The sequence below is a fragment of the Cygnus atratus genome, chromosome Z, assembly GCF_013377495.2.
Source record: "Cygnus atratus isolate AKBS03 ecotype Queensland, Australia chromosome Z, CAtr_DNAZoo_HiC_assembly, whole genome shotgun sequence".
In the NCBI taxonomy this organism is placed as follows: domain Eukaryota; kingdom Metazoa; phylum Chordata; class Aves; order Anseriformes; family Anatidae; genus Cygnus; species Cygnus atratus.
In genome coordinates this window covers 22330503-22352722 of record NC_066396.1, presented here as the reverse complement: position 1 = coordinate 22352722, position 22220 = coordinate 22330503, and the positions used below count along the sequence as shown (strand labels likewise).

Here is a 22220-nt window from a genome sequence, read left to right as displayed (position 1 = left end):
GAAGACAGTCGATGTATTCTTCCTGGATTTCAGTAAAGCTTTTGATATTGTCTCTCAGTATCCTTCTGGACAAAATGACCAGAATACAGTTAGATAAAAGCATAATAAGATGGGTGAACAATTGGCTGATGGGTTGGGCCCAAAGGGTTCTTGTAAATGGTGTTTCATCAGGATTGCGACCTGTCACTAGTGAGGTTCCCTGGGGCTCCATTTTAGGACCAGTCCTCTTCAATGTTTTCATATATGAAAATAAAGATATGGAGGAGTGACTGAAGTCATGGATTGTTCAGCCTGGAGGAGACTGATGGGAGGCCTCATGGTGGCCTGCAGCTTCCTCACAAGGGGGATCAGAGAGGCAGGCACTGAGCTCTGCTCTCTGGTGACCAGTGATAGGACAAGAGGGGACAAGAGGGGAACAGAAAGGAGCTGAAACAGGGGAGTTTCAAGCTGGATATCAGGAAAAGGTTTTTCACCAAGCGAGTAAAAAAGTGTTTTTTTTTTTTTTTTTTTTTGGAGTGGTCCTTTGTGGACCCAGGAGTTGGACTCGATGATCCTTGTGGGTCCCTTCCAACTCGGATATCCTATAATTCTATGATCTCTTTCCAATGTTTGTGCTAGCTGTATAAGGTGACGAGCCTCTTGTGTTTAACTGGTGACATTTGACAGGTATTCCTGGTTGGTCTAATGCTGTACACCAGGAAAAGAAACACAAAGAGATGTGTTCTCACTTCTCCCTTTACATCCTCTGTGCTACATATACTTCAGCAGGACATTTTATTTGTAGCCAATCTGATCAGCTCACGTTTTGTTATAGTGAAAGATGTAAGCAAGAATCTACATCTTGTACTAAGAAAGCACATGTAGGAGTCCCCTTGTCTTCTAACAGCCCAACTTGTCTGTCATAATTTAAGTAACGACAGATGCACACTAATCTGCCAGAATGAGGCAGAGTCTGGAGTTATCCATTCTGTCTGAGGCTAGTTTTTATGTTGCCAGAACATAACGCTGTCTCCTGCAAACCTGAGGTCCTCTAGACAAAAGCAGACATTGGTGTGTAGTTATTTTAACCATTAGAGTTCAGTCACCTTTTTACTGCAGGAAGGAGACAGTAAGGGAACAACCTCTTCACAAACCTGTTTACGCTGCAAGCCAGCAGGGAAAACTACATAAGGTGACATTGTAGACTACACCCCTAACAGCATAGGTGTAGTGGATATTTGGCAGAAATAGACCACCTCCATTTTTATTTCAGTGGTTTTTTTTTCCTTTTTTTTTTTTTTTTTTCAGTACGCTCCAAAGCAGAAAGGGCACATTGTACTAGCTGTTGGTTTCATCAAGATTCCTGAGGCAAGGCTTTAAGCTGTACTTTAAGATCTTGCTGTTAACAGATGTGGCCTAGAAGGACAATTATCTTCCTGAAATACAGCTGGTCTGGAAACAAGAACTTCAGGTTTACCAGCAAAATGTCTGTATGCAGGTGTAGGACCTTTTTTCTTCCCTTTATTTTCATTTAGGACCGTTAAATTCCCTTTAATGAAACATTGTACTGAAGGTAGGCAGGACTGGAAGGTCTGTTTGTCTCATAAACTTTGTGAGTTACTGTTTGTTGACACTGACCCACTGTGTTAGTAGCAAAGCAAATGTACAGAAATTTCAATTTAGCTGAGAAGTATATCAAATGAACATTGCGAAATACTGTGCAAAGCTGATTAGCTGATTAGCCCTCAAGACTAGTATCACTTCAAACAATCCTTGTAATTATTGTTTAGAAACTAAACAATAATTTAACTAAATTTAATAATTTAATTATTAATTAAGGAAAGAATTTAACTAATTTAACTAAACAAATAAATAAAAATTATATTATAATAATATATATTATATTAATATATTCTATATATTAATCTATTCTACATATTCTATATAGAATATATTAATATATTCTATAATAAATATTATAGAATATTTTTATCACATAGAAATGATAAACAAAACCTGCTGTAATTGATTTATTTGTAGCATTTCTCTCTGGTGTTTCCTAATGATGAATTCTACTTGCAAAAGATTCCAAGCCCAACCTCTGTGGCCTACTGCACAAGTACTCCAAATATCTTCATTAAACATCCAGGGACTGGCACTTCTAGTTGTCGTCCATCAACTTAAAGTGGACCCAAGTCTCTAGAGTAATTGTTCTGTGCAGACTTTGATCTTGACCTGGAGAAGCCACTGATACATGAAGTCTTCCTAAAAGGAGCAAAAGGCTTTGAACCTTACCTTTGCAGTGTAGAAAAAGCCTGAATGTAGACTGTTTTTGTGGCATGGCAAACTGTTTTTCCAATGCCAATGTTGGGCTGTGAAGAAGTCTTTGTCGTGAGGCTTTGTACCAGGTGTGCAACTGGGAAGTGGCACAGTATGATGCAGCGCTGATTTGGGCTGGCAGCATTGGAATAACAGCACACAATTAAGGAGAATGTGGCTCGGTGTGCTCATGAGACATCTTTATAAAACAGCAAAGATGAAATTGGTTGAACAAGATCTAGATTCTTGGGTTCCAAGACTGGCTGAAAACATCTCTACCAGTTCTGTAGGTTTTTGTTATCTGGGCAATGAAACGAGCTGTCAGTCCTTTGAAGGACTCTTCCAACTGAACTGTTCCATTCCATTCCGTTCTGTTCCGTTCCATTCCATTCCAGGAAGTTATGAGTAAAGAGATCCCATTTCAGATCTTCTGCCACTTTTGGAACTAGCTAATCCAGCCACCTTAAGTGATTTTACGACACCTGAAGTGCTTAACATGTATGCATTATTACTTGCCCTGTCACCTTCTAGAAGGTAATAAAAAGCAAGCAAGTAGATGTCTATTTCTCTGTTGCACTCAATTTATCCTTTTATTCTGTACATCTGGGGTTATATAAAGATGGTGTCTAGCAAGTTTGCAAGTGGAGAAAGGGAGGTATTGATAACACAGCTTGTATATATATATAACAGCCATGACTGAAAAGACACACAATGTGGATGACGGAGGATCCTTTGGGATCACAGAGATCCAAAACACTATAACATTTTCTATGAGAAATCCTTATTATCAGCTAATATACTAATGTATAATAATTTTCAATACACATTTCACCTATCAAGAAGACGTCAGCATAGTTAATTTGTTCTTATTGTGATGGACTGCATTAAATATCAGCCTGCTAAAGATGACCTGAGAAAGTAGCCTAAGTGACTAGAAACAAGTCTGCCTTTCAGAGGCAAGGTTACTGAGTGACTGCCATAGTAGACTACATACCTGGTTTCTCTATTTTGCTCCAAATAGTCTGTAGCACCTATGTTGGCTTTTGCCTGCAGCACGTTATGGTGATGAGCTAGGAGTGCTTTGCTTGTAGGCTTCTCAAACTAGTTTCTAAGGTTACAAATATAATTAATAAAAGCAAAAATACATGGGAAAGAATAATCACAAATCCCCATTGTCTTGTTGAACTGAAACAGGTTCAGCTTCAGTTTGATTTATAACGGATTTTGCCATTCATAATCACAAGAAAACTGAAGGATCTTTACCCTTACATATGCGTTTGGTACAGAGCAAAATGCAAACTGCTAGGGAAGTTGGTCCTATCTCTCATTTAACAAAACTGAAACCAAAACCCATTGCCTTTCCAAAAGGCTTTTCTCTTTTACATCCAGATAGCCGGTTTCAGTGGCTGTTAGCTTACTTCTGCGAACCTGGGCTTAATGCAGTAAATGACCATTACACCTGAAGCGATATGCATTAGACACAGGAAAGACTGCTGCTTGGGTAAGCATCCTTGCACTGTGGCTGGCCTTTCTATTCTCCTAGAACAAAGTGTAACACATTAATGCTTAAAATTACCTTTACCAGGTAACACATTTGGTTTCAACTGTACCATAAAAGGTAAAGTATCTCTAGAAAAAAGTATACTGATTTTCAATACACACTTCACCTACCTATAAGACGTCAGCATTAAGTTACTTTATTGTTCTTGAGATGGTATCAGTCCTGTGTCTGCGAGGACTAGCCTCTCAGACCTCTTCCTACTTGAATGGAGCTCTAAACCCTGAGTTAAAATTTTAAAACCCTGTGCTTGCATAGCATTTAAGAATGTGAATCATCAAATACAGCACAAACAGACCTGCCACAGGAGTTGGCAAAAAAAACCACCATTCAGCTAAAAGGGTTGTTAGTCAACTTGTCTGTTCATTGCCTCATGCATCCTACTTCAGCTTACGGGAATATTATTTAATTAGAACATTTTCCTATCACAGGAGCAGTAGCTATCTCCTGTAACTGGCACTCAAGTTTCTAGACCTCACTTTCCCCGTCCTGACCTCCTGTGCCAACATGCATGCTTATATACACACATCCTTCCTCTCTTCCCCCATCCCATCAGAGTGGGGATCTGATATGCTAATTTCCTGTAACATTTATTTTAAAACTTGCATTTTTTCTACAAGCAAAGCAATGAATCGAGATAGCATAGCATGTGACATATGATGTTCCTGGAAGATGGTCAAAGCCTGGTAGAAAATTACTTAACAATTAAATAACTTTGACTTAGTAGGTTGTAAATGGCAGTGTTTAAGAATGTAACCCCTCTTGACTTCTTTACACCATGGTACAGTATAATTCACTCAGCCTGAGAAGAGGATAATGACAGCTTTATACAGGATATCATGTCACACCTCCAAATTTTCTTTTTATCTCAAAGATTACACTGCACATTAAAGCAATAGTGTGCATTAATCTAACCTCTGACATTTGGGCCATATTAACCCACCAATGCAGGTTTATGTACCTCACACCTCAGACCCTATCAAGAAATTTGTCAGTGGCAGCTTGATAAAGACACCATACCTTACTGAATGTGTTCTAAAAACAACATCAGCAAAACACTTTTGGTCACACTTTTTAATGACCTTGCTCACTTCATATCCCTCTTCTTTAGCTATTGCCCATATGGTCTCTCTCCAAGCTTATTGTGGCATCAGAAAATGCTGTAAAGAAGTAGCAGTGGAAATTCTTATTTTCTGCAAAAGGTATTAGCACCCGGAGGAGGAGGGAGGGGGAAATCTGTGGGAAGTATGTAATCTTCTGGAAACCTCAAAAGCTCTTCATTTTTAGATGGTAAAATAATTGTTAAAAACAGAGTTACGTTTTTAATGAGACTGATTAGATTTTTCATTTTTGTACTGGACTAATTAACAAAGCAACCTTAATTACCACTTTACAGTGATTACTTACTTTTACTTAATTACTACTTTACAGTGAAAATTCTCCCAATGGAAGGTTTCTAGTATTGTAGCAGTTTAACAAAAAGAGAATCTAAACTTATTATAATGGTTGCTTAATGTGGTACTGTTAGTGAAATAATACTCCTCAACTTGTGTATCCCAAGGTGTCATATGAAATGGAATATGTATTTCAAAAGTAAGAAGAATTAACCAAATCCTCAAATCAAACAGTTTGTTTAAGAAAGCTGGAAACATTCTAAGCAATCCTGCAACTGCATCATCTTAAATCAATGACGGTGGCTCAGGAAGTCAGTGGTTACTGCCGTAATGTTTATATGCCTTCTCAAAAATAATAAAAATAATTAAAATTATACTTTCAGAATATCTCAAAAGCCTGCAGATGGAATTTTCATCTTCTAACTTCATCCTTACTGAGACAAATTCTCATTCATTATATTGAAAACTTTTTGATTATGATGGTGACTATCGTAATTAAAGTGCAGATCAAACTGAAGTCAGCTGTTTTATTAAGTACATAAAAAACTTTAGCAAGCTTGGATAATGAATGCACTGAGAGTAGTTTACTGCACAACTTAAGAAACAAATGATAGCTCAGATTCAAAACCACACAACAGGTTCTTGAGAGATTCCTTTTCACACTTGTCAAATGATATTTTTAGGAGCTACAGCTTACAAAAGAGCCAGTGCTTTATTGCAGTCGCTTTTCAAGGCAGCTCTGGCTAGGATAACATACATTTTATCTCCTTTCCTTTTTTTCTCTCATTATCTTCTTGCTTTCTTCTCTTCTCCTCTTAGTTACAGGATTCCGTGGGTCATAGATCTCAAAAGTGTCTTCATCCTGCATGCTTGCATCTTTCACCTTTCTGCTTCTATCTTCAAACTGAAGTACATGTGACATCCTACAAAACAAGTACAACATGGCTCAAATGCAGTGAAAGAACATAAAGTTATGATTTGCAATTATGATACACATGGCAAGATCTGAGTAGCCATGATTTATTTATTTTTGTGTAGAGAAAAGATCCAAGTTTTCTTTTTTCTTTTTCTCCCCTTCCATCAGTAAACTGTAATATTACAGGAAAACCACTTTAGTGAAAACCCATTTTGAAAAATACAGCTAGAGTTTGCTCTGCTGGATTTTATTTCAGGCACTGAACTGTCTTGTCTTGTCTTTTTCTATTTAACATATCTTCCCAAATGTACTGAATAATTTTCCCAGGAACAGGGAGTGTTTCTCAAGTTTTCCTATTAGTCACTTTGGACTTCCTTTCACCATTACAGTTATGCAAAAGGAAGAGCTTGCATGGAAAACGCTTAAAGTAGGTACACAAAAGATCAACAAGGGAATGCTTTAAGTCCTACTGTTCCATCTTAAATTGATTCAGATCATGCTTTTTATTTTTTTGAGTAGCAGACTAAACTATTGATTTTTTTTTAGCCGTTGATTAGAAATCTTCCCCATTAGATACTTTCCCTTTTCAGCAAATTCCGAGTAGTCTGACCATATCACCATAATCCGGAGTCAAAATAATCTGTTTGTTAGCTGTATTCAGTGCCAGGAAAGCCTCAAGCTGATCATCTTTGGCCTTATTAGTAGGTCTCACTGAAGTGGGAATTAATACGGAAGATGTTAGAAAAATACAAGTTTTAGGTTGGACAAAATCTTAAACAAAGAGAGAAATCATTTGCCCTACCTAAAGACGAAGAGAGATGAGGGGAAAAGAAGAAAATCACACTACAGATGCTCATAACAAGCTGACCGACTGTAAACCTCTTGATCTTTACTGACAACCTAGCTACTTTTCTATCATGGGACGTGGTTTTAAGTGTCAAAACTTGGCTATAAAATTAACACTTTTGACCACAGTTGTACTATTTTAAATTAAAAACCCACTCAGCTAAGACCTCAGATTACAATCGTACTAAAGCTGCTACTTATGAACCAGGGGCAGGATAACAAATTTAAAATTAATTTGAGCAATTAACCCCCCCCAACTGAATTTATGATTTTTCAGCGCATAAAAACTTGCCCAGGCAAAAACAAAACAAAACAAAACACTGAAGTTTGGATTCCATATTAATCAATTATAAAAATTTCTTTGACTTTGATGGGGTAACTTAAAATAACAGCAACAATACTGAAGTGAATATAAGCATATCAGCATTAGATATTGGTACAGTCTTTGTGAAATAGAAAATCCACAAATAACAAATCAGTATCAGAATGAAAATTCTGTTGCTGATGAAGTATTACCAGACCCTCACAACGTGTAAGAGGTCCTGAATTAAACAGGTTTTTCAAAGAGCTCTAGTACAGATTTCCATGTATAAAGGGAGAGAGGAGAACCAGATCAGTTATTGTAGATTACAATATTGTACTACTAAAGAATTCAGACAAAATTCAAAGCTATGGACTACAGGAATTTGAATGTTTTGGAAAAATCTTAGTAACAATAATTCAGATTTTTCAACACAATCAATTATTGACATGAGAGCTCCATAAATCTCTCACTGAACAGCACTGAGAGCATGCCTGCATATTACCATGTCTTCTGAAAATACTTAAGAGTTGAACTTCAGTAGTTTATAACCTTGTATGTACTAGTAACACCAAAACTTATTTTCTTAGTCACATCTACAATTCAGAATAACATAATGTACCATCAGAGTGACTCATGACTGCGTATTTGTAGTTTAATTATAAAAACATTGTCTCACATTGGAGGGACTGAAGTAATTTATTTTAGCTAACATGCTTTCTGCATTTGTCATATTTCTTCTCAACTTATAAAAGATGCGCATAAATATATATATATATTTATACACCAAATCACACTATCCGAGACTGAATTAAAATACAGTCCCAAAGAGATGGGGTCATTCCTCAGTAAGTGGTTTCAGAGGATGTTAATTAATGCATATAGACTTGTACTCTCACTCTACCATTTCATCAGCTTGGGTTTTCAAACAGTGACATAGCACACTTGTAGGATACAACTAATAGGAATTAAAAATAAATACATCTCTAATTCTTGGGTCAGACCATACCGTATGCCAGGTAGTTTGGAAATCAGATGCAGCAGATATAGACTATGAAACATTCACTCCTTTCCAAGAGCTGAAAGAAATCATAGTCTCTGACTCCTACTCATAATTTTCCACTGAAGTGTTCCCAGCTGTGATTAAAAATATGTCAATATTAAGATGTTTTTTGATAATCCCTGAAAGAATTTCAGATGCAGCATCTCATAGGTAAAGCAAAATAAATGCAAGACCATGCTGAAGATTTTCAAAAATATTTTTCTAATGTGAACTTTAGCTTATTTTTGCAAAACACATCTTCACGGGCATACATATTTTGCATCAATGTAAATGCTAAATCATACCTCAAACTATTTTTTTTCAGAAACATGGGAAGTATTTAGTAATTATTTCTAAATTAATTATTTGAATTTAAAGTAATCCTATTCAAGCTCCTCCAACTAAGGCTTGCACTTGCATAACTTACTAATTGCTGTGTTTGGGCTACAAGTCCACAAATACATGTTGCCTAAGAGTTTTCCTTGTTCAGTTTATGGCTCTTTCCCCTACCTCATGCTCCTGAGTTCAGCCTGCTCAGTTGTGCTTCTGCAGTCACTGTGATGAAAACTCTAACTTCATCTCTGGGCTTTGGGAACCTACCATCCAACTTGTGCTTATCACCAGCTGTTGATAGTTCATCTTACACACTGGTTAAGACATACAACTTTAAAATACATTTTTTCTTCAAAATGCAAAGGATGAAAGGTGTAATTTCTCTTAAACTAAACTCAAATAACAAAGTTTTGCAGCTTAGTATTTTTTTGTTCAAAAATAGTTTGAATAAAAAAGCTTATCAAAACTGATGGTTCTAGGCTTAAATTACCTAGATGTGCAAACTGTTGACTTTCTTTAGAAGAAAAAATAAACACAAATCAATTTCTTTAACCTCTTTTATTAAGAGTGTAGTAAATCGGAGCTGGCTATCTTAGCTTTCATTTATTATTGGACAGGTTTAATTTTTACCCTGTCCAGACAACAGCATCATACAGTTTAAGCATTGTTCTATACCATGTACCGGGGCAGCATCTATACCACTATCTGCAACTCTTCATTTCAATGTTTCAGTTTTCAAATGACATTCAGTACTTGGCTCTCTTCTGCATTCCAAAAATGCAATGTCTTGGTACATTAGACTGAAATACCTGACCACATTTAAGCTTGTGTCAGAGAGAGCACAGATTTCAAAAGGTACACAGATACACTCCTGGCCTCATTCTCAGATGATTTCTGCAACAGCTGGCAAACAAGACTACTCCACAGTTAGTAGCAGACTAGCTCCTAGATGTCATTAAACTGTTGTAACTAACACATTACCTTAGTGATTAATTTGATTGCTTTCTGGGAGGTAACAAGTGGGAGAATGTTGGCTGCAACCAAGGCTAAAAAAGAACCACTTCAGCAGACTAGAAAACACTCAAGAACTATTACAGTACGACTAATCTGTGTGTCCAATAGCCTAGCATAGACAAAACTGTACTTGCCAACTGGACAGCAAAGACCGATCCCCACCTACATGGTGCTCTCCAGGCAGGCTTAACCAGTTTATTCAGGAGATGGAACATGTTCTTTTGAACTACTATAGTGAGATGGTACTTGTAAGAAAAGATATGATACACAGATTTTTAGATGTGTGAGCCATGCACTGGATCTGAAGCATATGTCAGCTGCTGACAGGTGGCAGTCATGTTAAGTGTAGCATAGGCAGAAATCTGGTATCAAAACAGCTCTGACCTTTCCAGAACTGCCCTTTGGGAGAAACCAAAGTGGCAATCAGTGAATTGAACCATTTTCAATATCAGCAGTAGCAAGGAAGCCCTATAACTGCTTTTGCACTAGTGATGAAACTCTGATCTCCACGTACAATGCACTGCATGAATCAGTGACTTTTATGCTAACTGAATGAAAACTCAAAGCCACATTGCTTAATTTCACACGTGTCTATTGATGTGACAGAGCTGTTGGCTGTTACCAGCCCACCTTCCTTGCACAACTTACTATACATGGCACTCCCTCTGGCACCTCAGCCACTTGAGTGGGGAGCCTGGGACATTTTCTCACACTCACCTATGCCAGCATTTTAAACTGCTGGACTTTACAGCAAATCATCAACAGGTGTGGGCAAAAGTTAAATTCTGCCAACTCTGCTATGGGGACAGTAGCCAGCAGCTTTGGCAGAGAGGCAGTAAGTTCTCAAGCATTCGCAGCCAGGGCTCATTTGGAGATACCTGCAAAAAGCATGGCAGCTGGTGACAGATTTTTTGTTTCTGCAATTGACAGGCACTGAGAAAAGAAATGCACAGCTTTTCACTTTTCAGATGCAGAACTGTGTGTTATATAAAATGCACTACTTGTAGTACATCTAAACTGTTATACATAACACGAATGAAAATGACACATTGCCTCTAAATGCAGATTAAATGAATTAAACAATTCCATTACTATAAAAACAATCATTTAAATGTTAAAAAAGCCAGGTGCCCATCCTTGGGATGTATGGACTCCAGAGGATCACTTGTATGTTAACGAAGCCAAGTACCTGTCCCTTGGAGGGATCAGCTCCTTAGTTAGCTTGCTAGCTGCCACAGTTCTAAGAAGGAATCAAACTGTGAACGTGTGACCATGTGGAAAGATGGCTCTTGGTGGAGCCTATAAGAGCGGCACACAGAATGTTATCTTAGCTTGGAAGTGGGAGTGTTGGAAACAATTGCAGACGATTAGCTTTTAGTTGAAAGGAATGTTCTTTCAGTTAGGATAAAGTTCTTAGCCAGACCTTTCAAATCGTATACATTAATAATTTTACCACTGTAGTCCATAATTATCAGTCTTACCATTTCTGAGTTCAACATCACATACAGGTGACATTACCCACTTTTCTGAATTACAACCAACGTTCCATATGCTTAGAAAAAAAAATAGTCAAGCTTCCGTTACATTATACTCTATTTGTAACTTACATTTTCCTTCAAATACTGTAAATGTGTTTGTTAAACCATAAACATTAATGGTTTATTATTTATATTATATAGTGGTTTATTATATTATAACACTTTCCTCCACGTAATTTCTTGATACATAGGCAGTGGATAGAAATGTAGTTCATGTGAACAGATGAGAAAACAGATTAGTGAATGCACAAACAAAAGCAAATGAGATCTTGCTCCCAAGGTAAAAATTTGTTAGATATTCTGGAAGAATGAACTCACTGGCACTCTTTTCACTTCCAGCAAAGTAGTGGGTGGCACAGGAAGAGAGACAGTTGAGAAACAGAGACCAAAAAGAAAAATAAACTGAGGAAGGTAAAGAATAAAAAAAAGGATAGGAATGAGAAACAAAAACAGAGAAAAAGAGGCTGACCAAAATGTAAATAAAATGAAGAAAAATGTCAATTAAAAGCTGACAAGCAAAAACTTTAAACCAAGGCAAGAGAACAGGACAAAAACAGTTATGGTTAAAACCGTAAAACAATGAGAATTTTAAAAGAGGAAAGAACTTGAAATCTAAACTGGTTTTCACTTTTTTCAGAACTGAGATGCTACAATCAAAACAAGCTTTTTGGCTTAGCCTGCTGTCACCACTCCTTGCATAACAGTGTCCAAGAGCTTTACAAATAATTTTGGAAACATAGTCCAGCAGGACAGAGAAAATACATGTATATCTAATGAAACCTGCAACCACCCTTAAGTGCTTTGTGTAACACAAGTCTTGCAGGCAAGTTCTTGGTTTTTCTGTCCTATCTCACTATCTAGCTTTGTTATTTTAGTATAAGAGATTAACCCATCATCCCTCTTTTCATGAAAAGGAATTCTGTAATGAAAATTCCTCTCTCTTACTGATTATGAAAGGAAGTTTTTTCCCCAAGTACTTGAAATAGGTTCTGATTCTTAAAGGGTGTTAACAATTTAAGGAGTGGTATAGAAACAGTTTCAAATACAGACTCCTCTCTCTAATTCTCAATGTTTCACACAGCCACTGCTATTACAAAAAAGATGTGTGTAAGAAACAGGCTTCCATCAGTATGTTTTGTCTCATTAATTCATAATGTCTGAACTGTGCTAAATTATCTACGAAAGCCCCTACCCTTCCATAGCACTTGATACTTAAACCTTCCACTGTATCACACATACTGTTCCAGTTTGGACCTAGTTTGCCAAACCTGGTTTCGTTTCACTTCAAAAAACCTTACAATGCCTCCCAACAAAAACCTCTGGTCACCAGGATTCTGCTGTGATTGTCACCACTAACAGATTTGACTTCTTGTTTCACTGCTTGTTTCCACAATTCCACGTTCCTCTGTTCCTCTCTGCCCATTTCTTTTCCCAAATAATCAGATCACTTGTCATAGAATCATAGAATATCCAAGTAGGAAGGGACCCACAAGGATCATTGAGTCCAACTTCTGGGTCCCCAAAAGACTACCCAAAAATCAGACGATGTGTCCCTCAAGCTTTTTGTGCCTTCATAAAATCTTCTGTTTCTCAACTCTTGTTTCTCTAGCAAGATTTGTTAGTCAGATCCATCCAGATTCACACAATTAGTTATTCTACTGAAGATACTAATATAAAAAAATGATTAAAAAATCATTAGAAAAGCATTGAGAAAAATATTGCTGTAAATAAAGATAATTGCTATATTTAAGCTGATTTCACAAGTATTTAATTATATATCAAGATAAGATTGTTTCAATCAATTTCTATTAGTTTTTGAACTAATGTTATAGGGACACGCTTTAGTGGTAAACTTGGCAGTGCTAGGTTAACAGCTGGACTTGGTAATCTTAGAAGTCTTTTTCAACCTAGGTAATTCTATGAATATGGTATAGATATTCGTATATAACACATATACGGTGTATATATATATACCATATACATATATCTATACCATTCCAAATATACATATATGGTATATATATACCATGTATATACAGAATCACAGAATCACAGAATGGCCAAGGTTGGAAGGAACCTCTGAAGATCATCTAGTCCAACCCCACTGCCAAGCAGGATCACCTAGAGCATGTTGTGCAGGATGACATTCAGGCGGGTTTTGAATATCTCCAGAGAAGGAGACTCCACAAGCTCTCTGGGCAACCTGTGCCAGTGCTCTGTCACCCTCACAGCACAGAAGTGCCCTCTCATACTCAGCCAGAACCTCCTGCGCTTCAGTTTGTGCCCATTGCCTCTCGTCCTGTCGCTGGGCACAACTGAAAAGAGACTGGCTCCATCCTCTCAACACCCTCCACTCAGATATTTATACACATTCATGAAGTCTCCCCTCAGTCTTCTCTTTTCCAGACTAAACAGGCCCAACTCTCTCAGCCTGTCCTCATATGACAGGAGCTCCAGTCCCCTCACCATATTAGTAGCCCTCCTCTGGACTAACTCCAGTAGCTCCATGTCCCTCTTGTGCTGGGGAGCCCAAAGCTGGACACAGCACTCCAGGTGGGGCCTCACCAGGGCTGAGTAGAGGGGGAGGATCACCTCCCTTGACCTGCTGGCAACACTCTTCCAAATGCAGCCCAGGATCCCTTTGGCCTTCTTGGCCACAAGGGCACATCGCTGGCTCATGATCAGCCTGCTGTCCACCAGGACTCCCACGTCTCTCTCTGCAGAGCTGCTCTCCAGCAGGTCAGCCCCCAGCCTGTACGGGTGCTTGGGGTTATTCCTCCCTAGGTGCAGGACCCTGCACTTGCCCTTGTTGAACTTCATGAGGTTCCTCTTGGTCCTACCCTCCAGCCTGTCGAGGTCCCTCTGAATGGTAGCACAGCCCTCTGGGGTATCAGCCACTCCTCCCAGCTTTGTTTTGTCAGCAAACCTGCTGAGGGTGCACTCTGCTCCATCATCCAGGTCGTTGAGGAATAAGTTGAACAACACTGGACCCAGTACTGATCCCTGGGGGACACCGCTAGCTACTGGCCTCCAAGTAGACTCCGCACCACTAAGCACTAACCTACCATTCATAGATATGGTATTGATATTCATATATAACTTCACAGATTTTAAACTGAAATCAGACTGAATTTAGACTGAAATTTAAGATCAATACAATACTCCTTTTTCACCACTGTTATAAATATCACTCATAACTCCCACCCTCCAAGCACTATTTTGAGCTAAATGTCATTTCTGAAAGACCTAAAAGGAGTATTTTCTAACTTTTGTATCAATGGAGTGCTACTTGCCTCCAGTATTTCAGCACTCAGATGTTAACAATGGAGGTGACATACTATTGCTGTTATTGCACAATCTCCTCAATTCTAAGCAAGCAAAACTGATAAAAATATAATTTATAAATATTATAAATAAATAAACGTTCTACAAAGTCAGACTGTACTCTTCTGTTAGGCCTACCACATAAAATGAAATGGAACTTTCGCAGATATTTCTAACATACCATTTTCTTGAGATACTATTCGAATGCTACATCCTCATTTTTGCCCAAAACATTCACTGTGAAAATAATAAAAAAGCAGTAGTTTCACTAAGTGTGGGATATCCAAGTTATAAAATAAAAAACCCAACCCTTCAGTATTTGCAAAGCTACCAACAAAGTAAGCAATTCTTAATTACTAATGTAATGGAGCATCCTTTTCCATTGTTCAAGATGTTGCTAAGCATTTTTTTTCTCTTGAAAGAAGATTTAATTGTAAGTAACCTTCTAAGGGAAAATCAACAAAACTACGAAAAAGATAACCCAATTCAAAAGATAGTAAAATCACTGGGGGAAAATTGGATTGGCTTTCTCATGGTTAGAAATAATTAGAAATATGTAAAACCTTCTGATTGTAAGCATTTTTTCTAAAAAAAAAAATTAAAAAAAAATCAATTATCCAGTTATTATTTAGTATCTATTTGGTTACAATTCCTATATAGAGTATTTACAGTACATCTTTATCCCCTTCACAAAAATATTAAGTAGTTTGATGAAAGAAGCTGGGTGCTTTTAAATAGACAACTGCTCCTGGTAGAGTAGGTTGGTATGGGAGACAGTAATGTAAATTCCAGATGTTGTTCCAGACAGTGTACCAGCACAGAAAAACTTTACACAGCTTTTACTATACGGACATGGGAACCGCCATACCGGAACTGACCAATGATCCATCCAGTCTAGCATCCTGTCTCTGGCAGTAGCTTGTACAGCATCTGATACTCTAGAAGTCGGCAAATTGCCTCCCCAGGTTAACACAAACAGGCTTGTATCACCAGAGCACAAAGTAGGAGGGAGCGGAAAGAGAGAAGAGTGTATCTAACATAAGAATATTCTGATTTTCACAACTTAACATTCAACATTTTCTGGATGCCCTCCCTTCTCTTTTGTCCTTCCCTCTTCCCATTCTGAATATGTCCAAATCCACACAATTTAATCATGTCATTGAATGAGATGAAGTTGGGGTGCTTATAAAGGTGTGTATATTCAGGAAGCTTAAGCTAGGCTATTAAAGAGTTAGAAGATTATTTCTTCGTTCTTCACTAAGTTTGCTGGCAATAAATAAAATGTAAGGTTTCCAGACAGTAAATGAAATACTAGATATCCCTTGAGTAAAGCATGGATCATCTCTGAATTTAAGTCAAACAGTAGTCGATTCCAGGCCCAGATGCCTAGTCCAAATAAACTTAAGACATGAAAGAATTAACAAAAAATAAACAAACAAAAAACCCACCCCAAAGGCCCTGTGTTTCTCAGGCATGCTAAACAGCTAGAAGCAATAAATATGTAACTTTAGCAGAAGAACAATTTGTTAATACAAAATTACTGACTGTTCAGCAGTGGGCTAGCAGCTAGCATTTACATACCAAGGTTTGACCACATTCTAGCAGTAGAGGGGTGAAGAAGGTGGAGAGAAAATTGGAGAAAAACGATTTAGAGCAGGAGGATTTTTTTTTCTTTTTCCCTTTAAAAGTTACTGACAATGCTAAACCCCAAACAAACACTAATCTTTTTGCTAAACAGAAAAGAAACCCCTCTTTCCAATGTGTTTCTAATACAGACCTCTGGCATGCACTTATTCTTTGTAACAAGCAAGTAAGTATTTTGTCAACTTTTTTTTTTTTTCTTAAATGTAGTTGAGTAAATCAATGGCCTTAGCAGGAGAGCCCTAACATAGAGCCAGTTTTTCCAGACTAGTGGAGGAACGTTGGCTCAAATCTGGATGGGAGGAGGGGAGCTAACATGGCTTTAATCCATCTTTGTGCCTCACTGGCATAAATTACAGCAGCACTTTTTCTTTCGTTCCCCAAGCTAGCATCGGCATGTGAAAAAGACTGCTGCTTAGTTTTCAGGAGCTTACTGTGTTTGTCACAGTTAAGCTTCTGCAGCTGAATCTGCAGAGACTGGTGCTAATCTTGAGGAAGCCATATTTCATAATCATCTGTAAGGTATTATGGCAAAGAAAGAGACAGCATTCTAGAAAACACACATAAAAAGGTTAGGTTTATGAAAGAAATACAACCATTTTTTTTAGGTGTTTATCCAGAAGGATTTCACAATGCATAGTTTAATAGCAGATGTATAAAATAAGAAGTACTGGAAATAAAATGTGGAAGACATTAACAGATTTATGTGGAGTAGATATTAACAGTGTGCATCATTGATTTAGTTCTTAATACAAATGAAATTTTGTAATATAAAAACAGGCTGACTGGCTTCAACATTTTCCTGATTCTGAAATTCCTATTTTGATGAAAAAAGAAAACCAAACCAAACCAATTCAAGCCTACTCTCTAGAGCGGACATTAGAGGTGGTGTCTTGATACTTTTTTTTTTTTTTTAGACACAAATCTCTCTCAGATACAAAACCTTTTACTGGAAGAGAATGAAAGAAATGAAATACTGTATTCCTACTCCTGATTGCAACAGATTTCTCCTTGACACCAATGTTAAATATTCTGAGAGAATTTTTCCTTGTACTATAAATGAAAACATTTCTGAAGTAAAGAACATAACTATTGATTCTGGATAGAGAATGCCTTTACTGAACGTACAGGTTTTGTTTGTTTGTTCTGGAGTAAAACAGTTTCTGTAAAAAAAAAAAAAGTTTCTGTACAAACTGGGTAAAAAATTTTGCAGTCAAATTGCAGTGAATGTCCTGGCAGAAAGAGCTTAGCATTAGCACCCAATGTTGTTAAAACATTTAACTAGCATCAGGGGTAGTTTTGTGAAATTCAGAACTGGGAAAAGGTTATAGTATTTGATGTGTATAAACCAGTCTGCACTTTAAATGGTTAGCACTGACCTTCACTGAGTTCACTGAGATTTTTGTCCAAAGAAGCAGTAATAAAAACAATTAAACAGACTCCTGTCCTTTATTCTTGGCTATAATCAGGTGATCAGATTTATGATCATTTGATTTGCACTGTGCAAATCAAAATAGAATTTTGTGACCAAGGAGGTATGTTTAAAAGCCCTCTAAGAGCCACAAGATTTTAAACAGTCTGTTTAAGTGAACAGTTCCATTAAATTCATTTTTAGTCTTTCCTATCTTAAATGAGGTTTGTCACAAATAATTAACAATAGCCAATCCAGCATCAGTATTTAAACAACCTGCATATGAAACACTATCTATAAAGCAAGATATTGAATGCCTTGTTTGAAATGCAAGACCTTTACTCACATAATTTTCATATCCTTTTCACTGTAACTTGAAAAAGTATTTTCACGCATTTACTTGCTCACTTTGATTTAAAAATATTCCTTTTTTTTCCTATCCCTTAAATTAAGTAACATTCAGAATAACGATCAAATTATTAGTGATCAAGTGAACTTCACTTGATCTAAGTTCTTCACTAAGTTCAGACTCAACAAAGGTAACTAAGCATAAAATAATTTTAAAATGAGAAAACATGAAAAAACATCATTTTTTCCAAATTCCCACCTTGTTTATTCTTTCTTGTCCCACAGTATATCTGAAAGCTGAACAGATTTATTTAGTTATTATTTAGTTATTTCATATCAAAAGAAAAGAGTAAATTTCAGAGCCTAGACTTCATCCCCAAAATACTTAAGTGACTGCCTCATTTACATTCGTTTCTTACAGTTACAGCTATAACAGTGTTCCATGTGGAAGGAAAAAGCTGATCTCTTTCTTTGAAAGATCAAGTTCACATCCAACACCTTAGATTTCACCCAGGAAATATAAAATTCTAAATTCTTGATTGGTTTAGTGTATGATATACATAAATATATTTTTTGGGTTGTATGGAGTGCTGTTCCGTGTGAGTTTTACGTTACTTATCTTAACAATTAAGCTTTATATGCAAGAACGCTACAGGAGCTTGTTCACAAAACTTCTCATACATTTTATCTGTGAGAATGCACAAACAGTTGGGAACCTTCACAGATACATGGTAACCCCATGTGGCAATCAGGTGAACATTAAAGAGAGAAAATGGTGGGTTGTTTTCTACAGAAAGTTCTACCAACTCAGAAATTGTCAGGACTGTTAAACTCTCATGAGAACAGAACTATATGTAAGGTTGTCAATAAATTTAGCAGTTTCAGGAATTCTACACTGGTTTTCAAAGATCAGAGTGAGAACAGTGGAAGATAGTCCAGAATTTTGGTTAGGTATATTACAAGTGAATTTCTGTAGCACAGAACTTGTAACTTCCACAAACACTGGTATTCCATCTGGAAAAGTGTAGATTAAAACAACAACAACAAAAAAAAAAACACAAAAACAAACAAACAAACAACTATTTCATAAGGATATAAAGCTGGTGGAAAATCAGGTACAGAGCCCTATGTTTAGAAGTAGATGGCCACTGTTAGTGTCAAGCGTGAAATAATAAATTTGGTGGGGCTGTTTAGTTCACTTCTATTTATGACTTTAACAGAGAAGAACGTGTTTATAGAATGCATGTGCAATATGAAGTTTTGTGAAGAAGGGTCTCGAAAGAAGGGTCTTGAAGAAGGGTCTCGATGGGCAGAAGCCAATGGAATGAGGTTCAACATGGCTAAGCGCCTAGTACTACACTTTGGTCACAACAACCCAATGCAGTGCTACAGGTGTGGGGCAGAGTGGCTGGAAAGCTCTGCAGAGGAAAGGGATCTGGTTGCCTGAACATGAGCCAGCAGTGTGCCCAGGTGGCCAAGAAGGCCAACGACATCCTGGCTTGTATCAGGAACAGTGTAGCCAGCAGGACCAGGGAGGTGATAGTCCCCCTGTACTCAGCTCTGGTGAGGCCATACCTTGAGTACTGCGTTCAGTTCTGGACCTTCACTACAAGAAGGACATCGAGGCCCTGGAGCATGTCCAAAGAAGGGCTACAAAGCTGGTGAAGGGCCTGGAACACAAGTCCTATGGGGAGCGGCTGAGGGAAGTGGGGTTGTTTAGTCTGGAGAAGAGGAGGCTCAGAGGAGACCTTATTGCTCTCTACAACTCCCCGAAAGGAAGATGTGGGGAGCTGGTGGTCGGCCTCTTCTTGCAGATAACTAGTGATAGGGAATGGCCTCAAGTTGCTCCAGGGGAGGTTCAGGTTGGAAATTAGGAGAAGTTTCTTCTCAGAAAGAGCAGTCAGGCGTTGGAACGGGTTGCCCAAGGAGGTGGTGGAGTCACCGTCCCTTGGGGTGTTCAAGGAAAGGTTGGACCTGATGCTTAGGTACATGTTTAGTGGGTGATATTGGTGGTAGGGGGATGGTTGGACCAGATGATCCTGAATGTCTTTTCCAACCTTAATGATTCTATGATTCTATTAAAGTTTATTGGAGTATTTAGAATTTACGTGATTTTGGCAAACTAGTTATAGTATGAAAAATAGGATAAAATTCAGAAAGTGCAATGGCTGAATTTCAGTAAGGACATTTAATAGCATGGGTACAGGACAGAGACAGATTAGGCAACCATTCAGCAGAAAAAGATCTGTGGCTTGGAATGGATTGGAAACCAGGCATAAAAGAAACAATGACAAATAAATTGATCTTTTCACTCAATACTGACAAAGACTTGTATCTAGTCTTGAATTTCGTGCTTTGAAAGAGAGATGAACCACTCAGGAAGAATGATCACAAATTGAGAAAGAATAATCTCTGCAGAAAGACTAAAATGTTTTCTTTTTTGTCCAACTGAAAGAGATGAGCTTGTGATTATTTTCAATTGTGCTAAAAAGCATCTTGAAAAAGAGACAGTGAACAGTTTTCTAGAATCCATTCATATCACAAGGAAGAGTGGATTACATACAAATATTCCATACCAAGAGGAACATTTAAACACTACAAGAGATTGCCTGGGGAATCTCTGTCATTGGACTTCCAGTGAATAAATGTGACTAACAGTAAGAAAATTGCACTGCAGATACATTGGCCATTGGGTTATGGAAACGGTGTAATTATATTACATTTGGAGGTCCCCTTCTGGCCCTTTTCTTATGTTAACTCTATGATTAATCAGTATTCTTGGTGGCTTCAGAAATGAAAACTCTTACCAACTGAACAGCAATATTTTTGATAACAAGAATAAACAGACACTTCTTAGAAGGATGAGTTATCTGGGAAAATGTTTCACTTCTTAGCAGCAGAAGATCTAATCCTACCCTTCCTGGAAACAGATAACAAAGTAGAGTGAACCATCATTAAATTGACTCGTACATTTCATAACAGGAATGACAAGCTAGAATCCTAAAAGAACTCTAGAGTTGAAAGTATAATAGCCCCAGATCAGCTACCTTTCTGTCAGGGAGATTATGTATCACTGTCTGTCAGTACAGTATCTGTGTTCCTTTTCCATTAGTGGCAATTATAAGAATACATAGACAGCATTACAAACTTTCTAGTATTTCTTCCTGGGTGCAGAGTTGGATTGGGATACAGTTACTATATGTATTTTTAAGTGGAGAATTATTTAATAGGAAAGTAATTCAGAGTTCTAATTATCATTTTTATCCTATCTGAAGAGGAAGATTTTGTCTAAATTGACTAAAGCAGTCAATCTTTGAATATACTTGACTGCATCTGATTTTTTTTATCCTCATAGCTGGATTATCTCTATGGAAGGTATTTTATGTCATGTTCACAGGATCTGCATCATCAATTTCATTATATATAGTTGCCATAATATTTTTTGGACTGACACTTGATTTTTACTAAAGGTGTAGCTATTTGATGTTACAATCATGGTCCCAAAGTGACACTACAACCTGACTAGGTGCCACATGTATGCAACAAAATGTATATAGAAGTCCAAATCCTAAGGAAGATGAGTAGCAGTGTTCTGTATAAAGTGTAACCCGTGCAGTGTTTCCACTTTCAAATTCAGGCATATCCAGTAATCCAGAGTGGAAGTACCAAGTAGATGGTACTTCCAGATGGGTCTTCTGCCATCACACATTTAGTTCTCAGTCTCCAAGCAGAAGACACCTCACTAAATTCTGGGGAGAAGTCTGTCATGTGAAGCCCCGGGTAAGACTTTCAGCTCAGAATGAGTAACTATGTTCTGTCAAATCTACCTCTGCTGCACTCTGCACAACCTTTGTGAAAGTAAAGGACGAAGTCCTACGTCTGATGCTTTCTTACATGGACTATGAGTACATAAATAGCAAATAATGATGAAACAGTACTAAAGTAGTCTGGCAAATCTTAAAAAAAGCATAAGCAATAGTTCTTGATATGGAGCCGTAAGGACAAGTATGTGTGCACCAGGATGATCAGGCATATTTTCCTGATGTACCTAGATGCCACAAAAATGCATTTGTCTACTTCTTTGGAGATCCTTTTATTGTTACAAGCACCCTTTCTGGCAGTACACAACATGTTTATTTCAATATTTTTGATTTCTGCAGGGGAAATTAAGTTTTGATTGCCGCAGGCTTGTACATATAATCATTCTCACTTAGCATCAGAGTTTGCAATCCCAGCAAAGATCCTGCTATTTCATG

The 22220-nt window shown here is 37.5% G+C and overlaps 1 protein-coding gene across 4 annotated transcripts in view; it reads right to left on the bottom strand.

Moving 5' to 3' along the window:
* Positions 1 to 2863: 2863 nt before the first annotated feature.
* CWC27 (CWC27 spliceosome associated cyclophilin) overlaps positions 2864 to 22220 on the bottom strand; it is a 140524-nt gene continuing 121167 nt past the window's right edge. For 2 of the 4 annotated variants that reach the window (XM_035553462.2, XM_050716423.1), the window contains one exon: positions 2869 to 6173. In XM_035553462.2, coding sequence (XP_035409355.1) covers positions 6011 to 6173 — 163 coding nt within the window. In that variant the 3' untranslated portion in view covers positions 2869 to 6010. Of the gene's footprint in view, positions 6174 to 18223; positions 18262 to 22220 lie in introns of all 4 variants that reach the window. The other 2 variants (XM_050716424.1, XM_035553460.2) reach the window with 2 other exon arrangements.